Raw genomic sequence first — 12,359 nt, 5'->3', positions numbered from 1 at the left:
TTAAATAAAGTTAAATAGGATCCTCATTTCTGTAAGTCAGAGTGTTCACATGGGAGTTAAGATGAGCCACATTGGGGCCAGCAGGTGGTGTGGTGGTTAAAGTGCTGGACATAACCACGTAGCTGACCATGGTTTGAGTCCTGGACCTGGTGGCTTGCTTTCTCATTCTCTGTCTCTCTCTGGTCAAATTAAAATAAATGAATGAATAAATATAAATTAAATAAATAATCCTTAAAAAAAAAAAAAAGATGAGCCACATTTCTGCCTTGGACTTTTATATATCCTGTTCACTGATATAACACTAGTGCCCAATATGCCACCTAGATTTTAGATATCTAAAAAGTATTTGTTGAGCTGGATTGAAGTAAAAGTTTCGAAGTATACATTTTACCACCATCTCTCCTGATATTTCTTGGAATCTTCCTGTTGCACAGTACAATTTTGAAAACATGGCTTTAGATATATTTTTACCAATGTGATTCTCCATGGAATTCTTCCTTATCAAAAAATAAAAGAAAAAGAAACAAAAACATCTTTTTCCCTTTTGTCTTTCACTCCCAGATATTGGGGAGAGTGAAGGTGAGTCAAAGAAGGTGAAAAATTGAATGAGATATCATTGTAAGTTCAGACCAAAGATAATTTTTTGTGGAAAATGGTGAAGGGATTCAGACTGAGCTCAGTTCAGGAAATTTAAAGAAAGAAAATCAGAAATCGAGAAAAGACAAGACTTCACACCCCCATTTATCTAGAGAAATGCCTCCATCTTAGTCCTTGGTTTAGAAATAAGGTAAACTGTCAGAGAACATAAAAAGTGTAACTGAGAAGCTTGAGGCTGAAAGAGGAGAATGTGGATAGGAGGAGATTAAGAACACCTTTCCTGGATTCTCCGTGCATGTGCTTCATCCCTGAGGAGGGATACTCCCATCCCCTGCCACTTTCTGACAGGCACACTGCTGGCTACTCACTTTATCACGTCTGGCCTGCTGGGCTGGCTGATTCTTGCAGCTCTGGCTTTCCTCTAACACCTACCCAACCCTGATCAGTGAAATTAATTTCAGATTCTTATTCCTTTTAGCTCCCTGTCCTGAATAAAAGGCCTCTTATCTACCCCTATACGAGATATGACTGGCATTTATATCTCTCTCACCTTCAAATAGCAGCAAAATATAGAATTCTGTTATGCTAGCTTTTATCTGCAAAGACTTTCTTGAAGAGTATTGAAGTTAAAATTTATTACGGATTCTTCTACTTTAGTAGAAAAGATGGGTAGCACCCGATATTGTTATGTGGGGTGTGCGTGCACGTGCATGTGTGTGTGTATGTGTAATCTTAACCTGTTTTGGGCACAGGTTGTACGTCTACCTATTAAAGCTTGTAAGGTGTATATCAGATTGAAGGTTAAGGCCTAGGCTGGGGTGATATATATGTATGCACAATAAATTCTTTGTATTTAGGTACCCGTATCAAAGCCTTTTACAACACAAGTATGTCCCAACAAACTAGTTCCAAGAATTTACCAGCCATTACAATGATTCTTACTCTATCTTTTTGTGTTCCTTTATTTGTTCAACTTTCCATACATTCATCCACCCACTTAGCTATCCATTTTTGTTTCTCACAACCTTTTATTGAGCCTGTACCATGTTTTAAGCATCATACTGGGCTTAAAGTAAGTAAGACATGGTTTCTACCTCAGCTTCCATAGTTTTATCTCAATCTGTGCTTTTAGACTGGAAAGAAGTATTGTAAACTTTTTTTCCTGTGGATATTTAAGACAGCACAAATGACAAATTTACATTGTTAACAAAAGTAAGAGCTAAAGATTTTTAAAAGTTCTCTAATTATTCACCTTTCTGAACCAATCTTCATAAGCTATTGTGGTAGTACACTACCTTTTAGTGCGAGAAGACTTTGGCTTCAGTCCTTAACATGTATCTTGTTTTTAAAAAAAACGATCAGTTACTTAATTAGGTTCTTGGCAAAAAAATTTAGAACACCAGTTTCTGAGGATAAACTCCATTTGTAAGGGCAAACACAGATCACAGGTAGTCCTGGAGCTAAGGAGCAGTTTTGATTTTTGATAAAATTTGTGAGTCCACAGCTTTCTGATGAACCTCACGCTGCTCTGAAATCTTGTATTTCTCCTTCTCTGTGTTGAAGATCTCACCTTCCTGGTGTCTGGGCTTCCACAGTTTCTTTTTCTTGAAGTAAGCATCAGTAAGGTGCTTTGTAATTTTTACTTTTCTAATATCAAGAAGTTGATGAAGCCTCTCTGAATTTCAGTTTTCCCACCTGTATAATGGTGGTAATTAATACTACCCAGAGATGAACTCATAAAGTGAGTAAACGAAGGACCCTAGTACATATCGAACTCTGCTCTGAGTCAGAGGTTTTCATATAGGTGATCTCATGTAATCATTGTCACAGGAATAAGAATACGCCTTATCATTACCATTTCATTAACAAGGAACTGAGGTTCAGAAAGAAAAAGCAACCACAGGTCACAATGCTGAGGGAAGGGAAGGTTTGTCTGTCTGACCTCCTAGCCCTGATTCTGAATGTGAACGCCTTTGGTAATATACTGTTTAAATGTTTTATTACTTATGTATCACCAGGGGGTCATATCTATGAAAATGTTAGGAATAGGAAGGAGTGGATAACTTTAGTTTAAAATCCAGTTATGATCTCTGGGGCCAGCAGATGGTATAGTGGTTATGTTACTGCACTCCCACAAAGCCTACTGCTGTTCAAGTCTAGACCTCTACCTATTAAAGCTTGTAAGGTGTATATCAGATTGAAGGTTAAGGCCTAGGCTGGGGTGATATATATGTATGCACAATAAATTCTTTGTATTTAGGTACCCGTATCAAAGCCTTTTACAACACAAGTATGTCCCAACAAACTAGTTCCAAGAATTTACCAGCCATTACAATGATTCTTACTCTATCTTTTTGTGTTCCTTTATTTGTTCAACTTTCCATACATTCATCCACCCACTTAGCTATCCATTTTTGTTTCTCACAACCTTTTATTGAGCCTGTACCATGTTTTAAGCATCATACTGGGCTTAAAGTAAGTAAGACATGGTTTCTACCTCAGCTTCCATAGTTTTATCTCAATCTGTGCTTTTAGACTGGAAAGAAGTATTGTAAACTTTTTTTCCTGTGGATATTTAAGACAGCACAAATGACAAATTTACATTGTTAACAAAAGTAAGAGCTAAAGATTTTTAAAAGTTCTCTAATTATTCACCTTTCTGAACCAATCTTCATAAGCTATTGTGGTAGTACACTACCTTTTAGTGCGAGAAGACTTTGGCTTCAGTCCTTAACATGTATCTTGTTTTTAAAAAAAACGATCAGTTACTTAATTAGGTTCTTGGCAAAAAAATTTAGAACACCAGTTTCTGAGGATAAACTCCATTTGTAAGGGCAAACACAGATCACAGGTAGTCCTGGAGCTAAGGAGCAGTTTTGATTTTTGATAAAATTTGTGAGTCCACAGCTTTCTGATGAACCTCACGCTGCTCTGAAATCTTGTATTTCTCCTTCTCTGTGTTGAAGATCTCACCTTCCTGGTGTCTGGGCTTCCACAGTTTCTTTTTCTTGAAGTAAGCATCAGTAAGGTGCTTTGTAATTTTTACTTTTCTAATATCAAGAAGTTGATGAAGCCTCTCTGAATTTCAGTTTTCCCACCTGTATAATGGTGGTAATTAATACTACCCAGAGATGAACTCATAAAGTGAGTAAACGAAGGACCCTAGTACATATCGAACTCTGCTCTGAGTCAGAGGTTTTCATATAGGTGATCTCATGTAATCATTGTCACAGGAATAAGAATACGCCTTATCATTACCATTTCATTAACAAGGAACTGAGGTTCAGAAAGAAAAAGCAACCACAGGTCACAATGCTGAGGGAAGGGAAGGTTTGTCTGTCTGACCTCCTAGCCCTGATTCTGAATGTGAACGCCTTTGGTAATATACTGTTTAAATGTTTTATTACTTATGTATCACCAGGGGGTCATATCTATGAAAATGTTAGGAATAGGAAGGAGTGGATAACTTTAGTTTAAAATCCAGTTATGATCTCTGGGGCCAGCAGATGGTATAGTGGTTATGTTACTGCACTCCCACAAAGCCTACTGCTGTTCAAGTCTAGACCTGGTGCCTTGAAACTCACCCTGGATGCGTCTGTGTGTGTGTGTGAGGTGTGCCAGGTGTGCCCAAGATCCCAGAAGTAGTATGACGGAGAAGGGAGTGTGGCATGGCCATCCTCCCTGGGGGGGTGATTTCTCACTTTCCCTCTCACTGTCTCTGTCTCTCTCACTTGTGTGAGTGCATGTGCCCTAAGGCAAAAACCTCTAAAAATTTTTTTTTAAATTCAGTTATAATCTTGGGCACCTTTTTTTCCATATAAAGTGGAATGATCACAGAGCTTAACTCATGTGAGGATTGTAAAAAAATAAATGAAATAAGGCATACAAAAATGATTCATATTTGATAAGTAGATAATAAATAGCAGCTTCCAATGATTATAAATATTTCACCACCCACTGTGCAATCATATATTTATCTGATCATTAATTACTGCAACCCTGATTTTCAAGTCCTTTATACACATATCTACTATCATCTCTTTTTTATTTATCAAATATTATTTCTCTATGAAGGGCAACTAATAAAGAAGGAAAGCAAAACCAAGGAGAGAATTTTATGAATCAGTCTTTAAATGTCAACGATATGAACATGTATATTCATTCATTGCCTATAGATAGGACCCTCTCAAGGGACTAGCACTGTGAATCTTTCACTCAAATTTAAAATTTAAAAAAAGAAAAAAAGGAAGAAGCTTATTTTTCTCTTGGATATTATCAAGTAGAAAGAAAATAAGTGTATCCTAGTAGTTAAACTCAAGCTTTGATGTTAATGCCTGGGTTTAAATTCCAGTTCTTCATTAGTTTGGATGCTGGGCTAGTTACTTTCTTCTGTAAAATGTAGGTAACAATAGTACCCAAGTTGTAGGATTGTTGTGAGAATTAAATGAACTAATTTAACATAATACGCACATGGCACAGTAAGTACTATGAATTTGCTGGGAAGCTAACAGAAAAGGTAATATTAAAAATCTTTGTCAAGTTTAATCTTCTATAACTAATATGCAGGTTTGCTTTGTCATTTTGATTTTAACTCTGAATATATATAGCTTTAAAGTAGATTAGAGAATGGTCCTGGCAAATTAACAAGTCAATTGAAATGATTATGTGTAATGATATTAAAATGTAAAACATGAATGCTTGCAAAGGACTTTCCCAGGCTACCTTTTTCTCCAAAGGTAATAATGAAGTGGAGGAATTCTATTTATATTGTGCATTTCTTAAGCAATGCATATAACATAAAGAGATATAAGGAGAGAGAAATGCTAGACTTATGGGAACAGGATAACAATCTTAGGTAAAGTAATCTGGCATTTACTCTTTCCTAAAGGAGATAATCAAGATTTTCAAGGAAATGAATCACCAAATTAATAAATCTATACAAAACAGTAAGGATGTGAGTATTTTAGAAAGTAAATGCAAACAAAGATTTAGAAACATTAAAAATAATATCTACAACAGAGAAGAAAATCACAAAACCTATTGAGAATAGACCCAAGGTTCTGGATAGCAGAAACGGCAAGACCATGAATCAAATATATTTCGATATGACTTCGTAATTATGTTTCTTTTTAATGGATAAATAAGAATGGTGAGCATGACGATGGAATATATTGTAGAATGAGTATAGGTGCAACATAAGATGTCATAGTAATTGTGAAGCATCTGCTTTGTCTCAGACTTCAAGTCTGTTAGTGTGACCTGCCATTCCTGAGAATCCTCCAAACCCTGGATTACAGATCCTTTGACAATTACTATGTGCTCACTAAGGGACTGATACAAACATGTAATTTATGATTAGGGAATAAAGCTCAATAAAGTTCAATAAGTGGCCAACCTAGTATCAAATTTTCATCTCTGAAATTCTTTAAGAGTATACTTTAGAGTATACTTCCAACCTAGAGAAGCTGTAGTAATTCATAAGGAAGTCTGGATTTTATTGTGAATTATAGCTGATTCTGACAATCCTGCAGACCCAAAGAAGTCCCTTGTCTTCAGTTCCCCTTGGATCCCTTACCTTAAAATGGGAGTTAATACCCATTCTACTGAGCTTACAAAGCTCTGTGGGCTATTAAAGGAACTAATATACATAAAAATGTTTTGAAAATGATACAAATTTAAACAATGTTCATAAATAATATTATCATCCTAACTGTTCAAAATCACTTTTAATTGTCTACAAAGTTCTGCCAGAACATCTTATTTTTTCCTTTTCATTGCATATGCTAAAACTCATTTTGAAAGAAAAAACTTCAAATTATTCACATTTTTCTTTTTTCTTCCATGTTTAATAGGAGAAATTTTAGAAAGTAGGAACTTTTAGATCCCAGTCTTGTTCTCCTGTTTCCCATTTTCTACTCCCTGGAAAGTCTAGGGTTCTACAATGGAAGCAGGTGTCTTTGCAGGATGACTTCCCATTAGTCCACAAGGACCAACCATAAGGGAAGGTAAATCAGCTGAAGGAAGTACTGTAGAAGCCAAGTCGTATCAGACTGTTAAAAGGAGCCTCATTTTAAAACAAATACACTCCCCTTGAAAATGCAGAATCAATTAGGACACAGAATCCTGTAGTTTTTCATTAAGTTCTTTAAAAATCTGAAATATTAATCTTGGTCCCTTGAGATAATGCTAACTGTGATTTTCTTTTAATACAAAAATATTTATTTCACAGATAGAGGGTAGTTAATCTAGGCTACTGTAACGATTCTATAAATCTTACAAGATCAAATGCAGATTGAATCCATTAAGGACACCTCAGCAGCAGTCCTTTGAGAAGTCGGGAATTTAACCACTGACAGACAGTACAACAAATAAGCCATTTACAAGAGAAAACTAAACTTACCGATACATCATTGACAGGAGGAAGAATATGATCTTGCAGGTCTGTACCCACGAACTCAACTTTCTAATCAACTGTGTGACATCTCTTGATACACTAGAGATCTGCAACTGGAAGAAATAAGGAAACAAATTATAAGTAATTGAAATGAAACTAGTTTGACAAGTCTGAACAGAGAAGCCTCAACTCAGAATAGCTTGAAGAAAACAGAGACAGCATAGCCCCAGCAAGAAAGCTATATATATATTTGGTATTGACTAATTTTGTTAAAGGAGAAGAAACTTGTTGCAAGAATTTGAATGAGAAATGTTTTAGGAATGCACTAGGATTAAGAATTTAAGAAAGATTACTGGTAGGCATATGAATATTTTAAAGAACTCATCACATGAAAGCTCTCAATAAAAACAACCAGGTATTCTTAAAAAATATATACATAATATAACTCAAGATATGCTCCTTAAATTCTTGTTAAACAATAGGTAAACCTATGTCTCTTGGGTACAGTGAATTTATAAATACATAGATAATTTTTAATATATACCTACTTCTAAGAGTATAGAAAAATAAATGAACACCAAACCAGATTTTTATGAGACTGACATAATGTAATAAATGTATATAGAGAGGCATTTTTCACAATAAAGAAAATAGAAAGAGAAGAAACAAATATTTTCAATTAGATAAATAACATATAAATGTCTGCTTTTTTGTAAATATTGAAATTTTAGAAATAAAACTGACCATGTCCTAATCTTGGTCCTTTTCCTCATTCTAGAAACAATTAATGTCATTGGTGTTCATCCTTCTGTAGACTGTTCTTAGTATTTACATATGCAGATGCACATCTTAATGAAGAAGTATATTATTGCACATTTCTTTGTGCAGTTTTCCTTTTTTTAACTAACAGAGAAAAACTTAGTAAAGGTAATTCTACTGAACCATACAAGGAGTGCATAGTTACAGTCTTTTCTGCCCTTTCTTTCCTTCCTTTCCTTTCCTTTTTCCCGGTACACTGCTTCATGGAATAATGAAAAGGGATGAACTTGAAACAAAATTCTGACTCCTTTTTAGTTATGTGAACTTGGACAGATTACTCAAGCCTTTTGAGCATCATTTTTCTCCTATATAAAATGAGATGATACCATATTTTTTTGTTTGTTTGTTTTGCTTTGTAATCAGTATATTAAGGAGACATTCATACATTTCAAGAATTGCTTAAATTCTGTTAACCCAGATTTAAGCATGTGAACATATGACCTTATAACATACAGTTAAAGCTATTCATCATAATCTGCTATTCTACCAACATCAAATTACGGTTACTTTGGAGCATAAGTTAAATGGTTTAAAGTAAACCTGTAATACCTAATAACACCTTTCTATATCACACATGCAAATTACTTCTCCATGTAAAGGTTGTTTCACTTTGTAAGTTACCCAGCTCCAGAAGTTACTACTCGGGGGTTTCTCATAGTCCAAAGAAAAGGGAGATGGGAGAGTTGGAAGTAACCAGGACTGGTTTTATATATATATGTGTGTGTGTGTGTGTGTGTGTGTGTGTGTGTATAAATATGTATACTAAAAAAAATGATGACACAACCGAAGGGAATGCAGTTCTAGAGGTGTAAGCCTTCAAGAAGCAGCACATTATGATAAAATCCTTTAGAAAGGTATCATTTCTATCACTGATGCCACAGGCTAAATTATATTATGCCATCCATCTTCAAGTTGAGGCAATAGAATAAATGCAGAGGCATCACAATGAGTCTCACTTAATACAAATAACCATACAGACCATCACACACTTTCCTACAAACTTTTTTTCTCCTTCTGATTACTAGTTATATACAGGATTTTAATTTCATACCTTGACAGTGAGGGGTCATACATTGAAATCAATACATGTATCTAGCATTTTAGTCTAAGCTCATTCATGTACATAGCTGAAATCAATGACAAGGGATGGCCTAACAAATGCTAGGAGAACTTTGTAGTTTTTACAGCTATTAAAACTGCATCTTGCACACTGTAGTCATCATACATACAGGGCAAAGTCAGTTTTTATATTTGCATTTTTTCTTCATTTAACTTTTTATAACACTGCCATAGATGAATATTAAAACAAAAACAATAACAACTAGTGAGCATATTATAATTACAATCCTTCACTCATTCGCTACAGTATATAAAATGCCAGCAGTGTTATTTACTGGCTCCATTGAGAGGTTTGACATTGAACACCACCTTGGGGATGATGTTCATCATCCTCATATGCTTCTCCATTGTAATGGTGCCATATTTCCTGATTTGGATCAAAGTCCACCAGTTCTACCTGATCCATTTCATCAGTCTCTTCTTCTTCCTTCCTTTCAGGTAAAAGTTTTTCCAGCAAAGAGAGTTTATCAGGAGGCAGAAAGCCATTCTCAGGGAAGTTTACCTTAAATTCAATGATTAGGAGACCCTTTTCATGTGGTCTATGATAAATTGGCATGCCTTCATTTAACGCACACTTGATATCTCCATGCTTGACAATCTGACCTGGATGAGAGGTGATGACTATAGTTGAGTTGTCAAAAGTGGAAATTGGCTTCTGGAAGCCACACAATACTTTAGACAGCTGTATGTCCATACACGTGAAAAGGTCTTCTCCTTGTCGAGTAAAAACAGCATGATCTTTCTGATCTAGTACAATGATAATATCTACTGGCTCCAGTCCTGGTTTTTGGTCTCCTTCACCATGGAATGTTATCTTCTGGCCATCTTTCATGCCTTTGCCAATATGAACTTCTAGAATCTTTTTCTTTCGAACTATCTTCCTTCCACTGCAACTTTTACATCTATCTTTAGGACTGATCTGTTCTCCATGACCTTGGCACTCCATGCATACAGATTGAATTTGATGAACTATTCCAGGTCCTATCTGATGAATTCTTATTTGCATTCCAGTACCTCGGCAATTGGGACAGCACTCTACTGGTCCTTTCTGACCACCTTGGCCTTCACATTTGTCACAAATCACATTCTTTTGCAGGGCCAGTTTTCTTGTTGCACAATTATATAAATCTTCTAAGGTTGCCAACAATTGATGTACAACATTTTTACCTCTTCTTTCTCTCTGCATCCTTCCTCCTCCTCCAAAAAACATATCAAAGATGTCCATTGGGAGCCAAAACCACCATCTGCTCCACCCTCTTTAATTGCCTGCTCTCCTCCTTTGTCATATAATTCCCTTTTCTTTGCATCAGAGAGAACTTCATAAGCTTGAGAAATCTGTTTAAACTTCTCACCTCCATTTGGATTATCAGGGTGGTACTTTAAGGCCAGTTTCCTGTAAATCTTCTTCAATTCTTCCTGGGTATCATTGTATTTGACCCCCAAAACATCATAGTAAGTCATTTCTTTCACCATTTTCTACAGCCGGTGAGCTGGCTTAGGCCAGTGAGGGGTAGTGGGAAGGTGCATGTAGCTATGCACAGCTTGGACAGCTGCTGCTCCTCAGCTTCTGACTGAGCATTCTGAAAAGTTCCTGAGATGATACCATCTTTATGCAAGACTTTTGTAATAATTAAATGATGTAGTGTAGGTGAAACTGTCTAGCACATTTTCTGGCAGTAAATGACAACTTCCTCTGTGGGAGGCAGCAGCCTGGTAGGTAGAGCTCAGACTTGGAGAGAGAGAGGCTTCCCTGAAGTCCTTGTTCTATCATTTAGATGCTGCTTGGTGCTTCTGTGTCTTAGCTTATCTATAAAGGTAATTAATAGGTTTCCAGACCATTGTAGGAATTAAACAAAACAATATTTATAACATACCCCTTACCACAACACTATCTGGTACAAATAAGAGCTGAATTGTGAATTGTATCGAGGTAAACTGGTGGCTGCTCTATCAGCATGGCAGAACATGACAAGAATTTTGCTCAGAACTTCTCTCTTGGCTCCTATGTCAAATGACTTCTTAGCTATTTGAGTCTTTGATTACATGAGGAGACAGCTGAATAGTGACAGAAATTCCAGAATTGGTAGAAGGAGTTTAAGAAGCTAGAGACTAACAGAAGACAATATAACATAGACAAGAACCACCAACTTTGAAACATATAGAACCAGAACAAAATTCCTGTCTTCTACTAACTATAGCTTTGAGTAGGTTACTTAACATCCTAAACCTCATTTTCCTCTTCTAATAGTAATAATATATGTACAAATTAAATAAGAAATTACTGAAGTCATTATGGTTTTTGAAAAAACTCAGACTCAGGGACCAATAGATGGTGTGGTGATTAAGGTGCTGGACACTCTCACATGGAAGACCATGGTTTGAGTCCCGGACCTGGTGGCTTACTTTCTCACTTTCCCTCTCTCTCTGTGTCTCTCTCTGGTTAATTTTTTAAAAATACATAAATAAAGGAATGAATAAATATAATTAAATAAAATAATTCTTTAAAAAAAGTCAGACTCAAAAGGCTACATATTCTATAATGCCACTTGTATGACATCAGAAAAGGCAAAACTATAAGAAGGAAAATAGATTCAAAGTTGTCTGAGTCTAATGGTAGAAGGGAGAGGTTCATTAAAGGAAAATTTTGGGAAGATGAAAATGTTCTACATGTTGTAGTGTAATAGACTGTATATGTTTATCAAAATAGAACTATTCAGGGACCAGCAGTTAGTGTAATGGCTATGTCGCTGGACTCCCAAGTAGTCGACCGTGGTTCGCGTCCCGGACTAGGTGACTTAAAACTCACACCGGGCGCGTGTGCATGCATGCCCAAGATCCCAAGAAGAGAATGGAGGAGAAGGGATTGCAGCGTGGCCATCCCCCCTGGGGAGTGATTTCTCGCTTTCTGTCTCTCTGCCTCTCTCTGTCTGTCTGGCGAGTGCACGCGCCCTATAGTGAAAACCTCTCTCAACAACAACAAAAATAGAACTATTCACTTAAAAGGCTAAATTTTGTTAGTATAAATTATACCTCAGCACAAATATATCATCAAAATCTAAAAACAGGGAACCAGCAGTTAGCATAATGGCTATGTTGCTGGACTCCCACGTAGTCGACTGCAGTTCGCATCCCAGACCCGGTGGCTTAAAACTCACGCTGGGCGCGTGTGCGTGCATGCCCAAGATCCTGGGAGGAGAATGGCGGAGAAGGAGAAGGGATTGCGGTGTGACCATCCCCTCTGGGGGGTGATTTCTTGCTTTCTGTCTCTATGTCTCTCTCTGTCTGTCTGGTGTGCACACGCGCCCTATAGCGTAAACCTCTCCAAAAAAAAAAATCTAAAAACAATCTAATGACATTATAATGATGGCAAGTAGCACAATGCTTTAGTTATACTATCTTATTTAACATATCACAATAGCCTTTTGGTGAA

General features: G+C 36.3%; 1 protein-coding gene and 1 pseudogene across 1 annotated transcript in view; both read right to left on the bottom strand.

The window, feature by feature from the left end:
• TMPRSS11A (transmembrane serine protease 11A) overlaps positions 1-7,005 on the bottom strand; it is a 64,034-nt gene extending 57,029 nt beyond the window's left edge. Inside the window, exon 1 of the mRNA XM_014582877.1 lies at positions 6,998-7,005. Coding sequence (XP_014438363.1) covers positions 6,998-7,005 — 8 coding nt within the window. The remainder of the gene's footprint in view (positions 1-6,997) is intronic.
• A 2,195-nt stretch (positions 7,006-9,200) lies between these two features.
• On the bottom strand, positions 9,201-10,402 carry LOC106733491 (dnaJ homolog subfamily A member 1 pseudogene; annotated as a pseudogene).
• Positions 10,403-12,359: the final 1,957 nt, after the last annotated feature.

Source organism: Tupaia chinensis, unplaced genomic scaffold (genome assembly GCF_000334495.1).
Source record: "Tupaia chinensis unplaced genomic scaffold, TupChi_1.0 Scaffold143894_1, whole genome shotgun sequence".
NCBI classification, from domain to species: domain Eukaryota; kingdom Metazoa; phylum Chordata; class Mammalia; order Scandentia; family Tupaiidae; genus Tupaia; species Tupaia belangeri.
The sequence above is the reverse complement of the archived record's forward strand: the minus strand, read 5'-3'. Positions and strand labels throughout refer to the sequence as shown.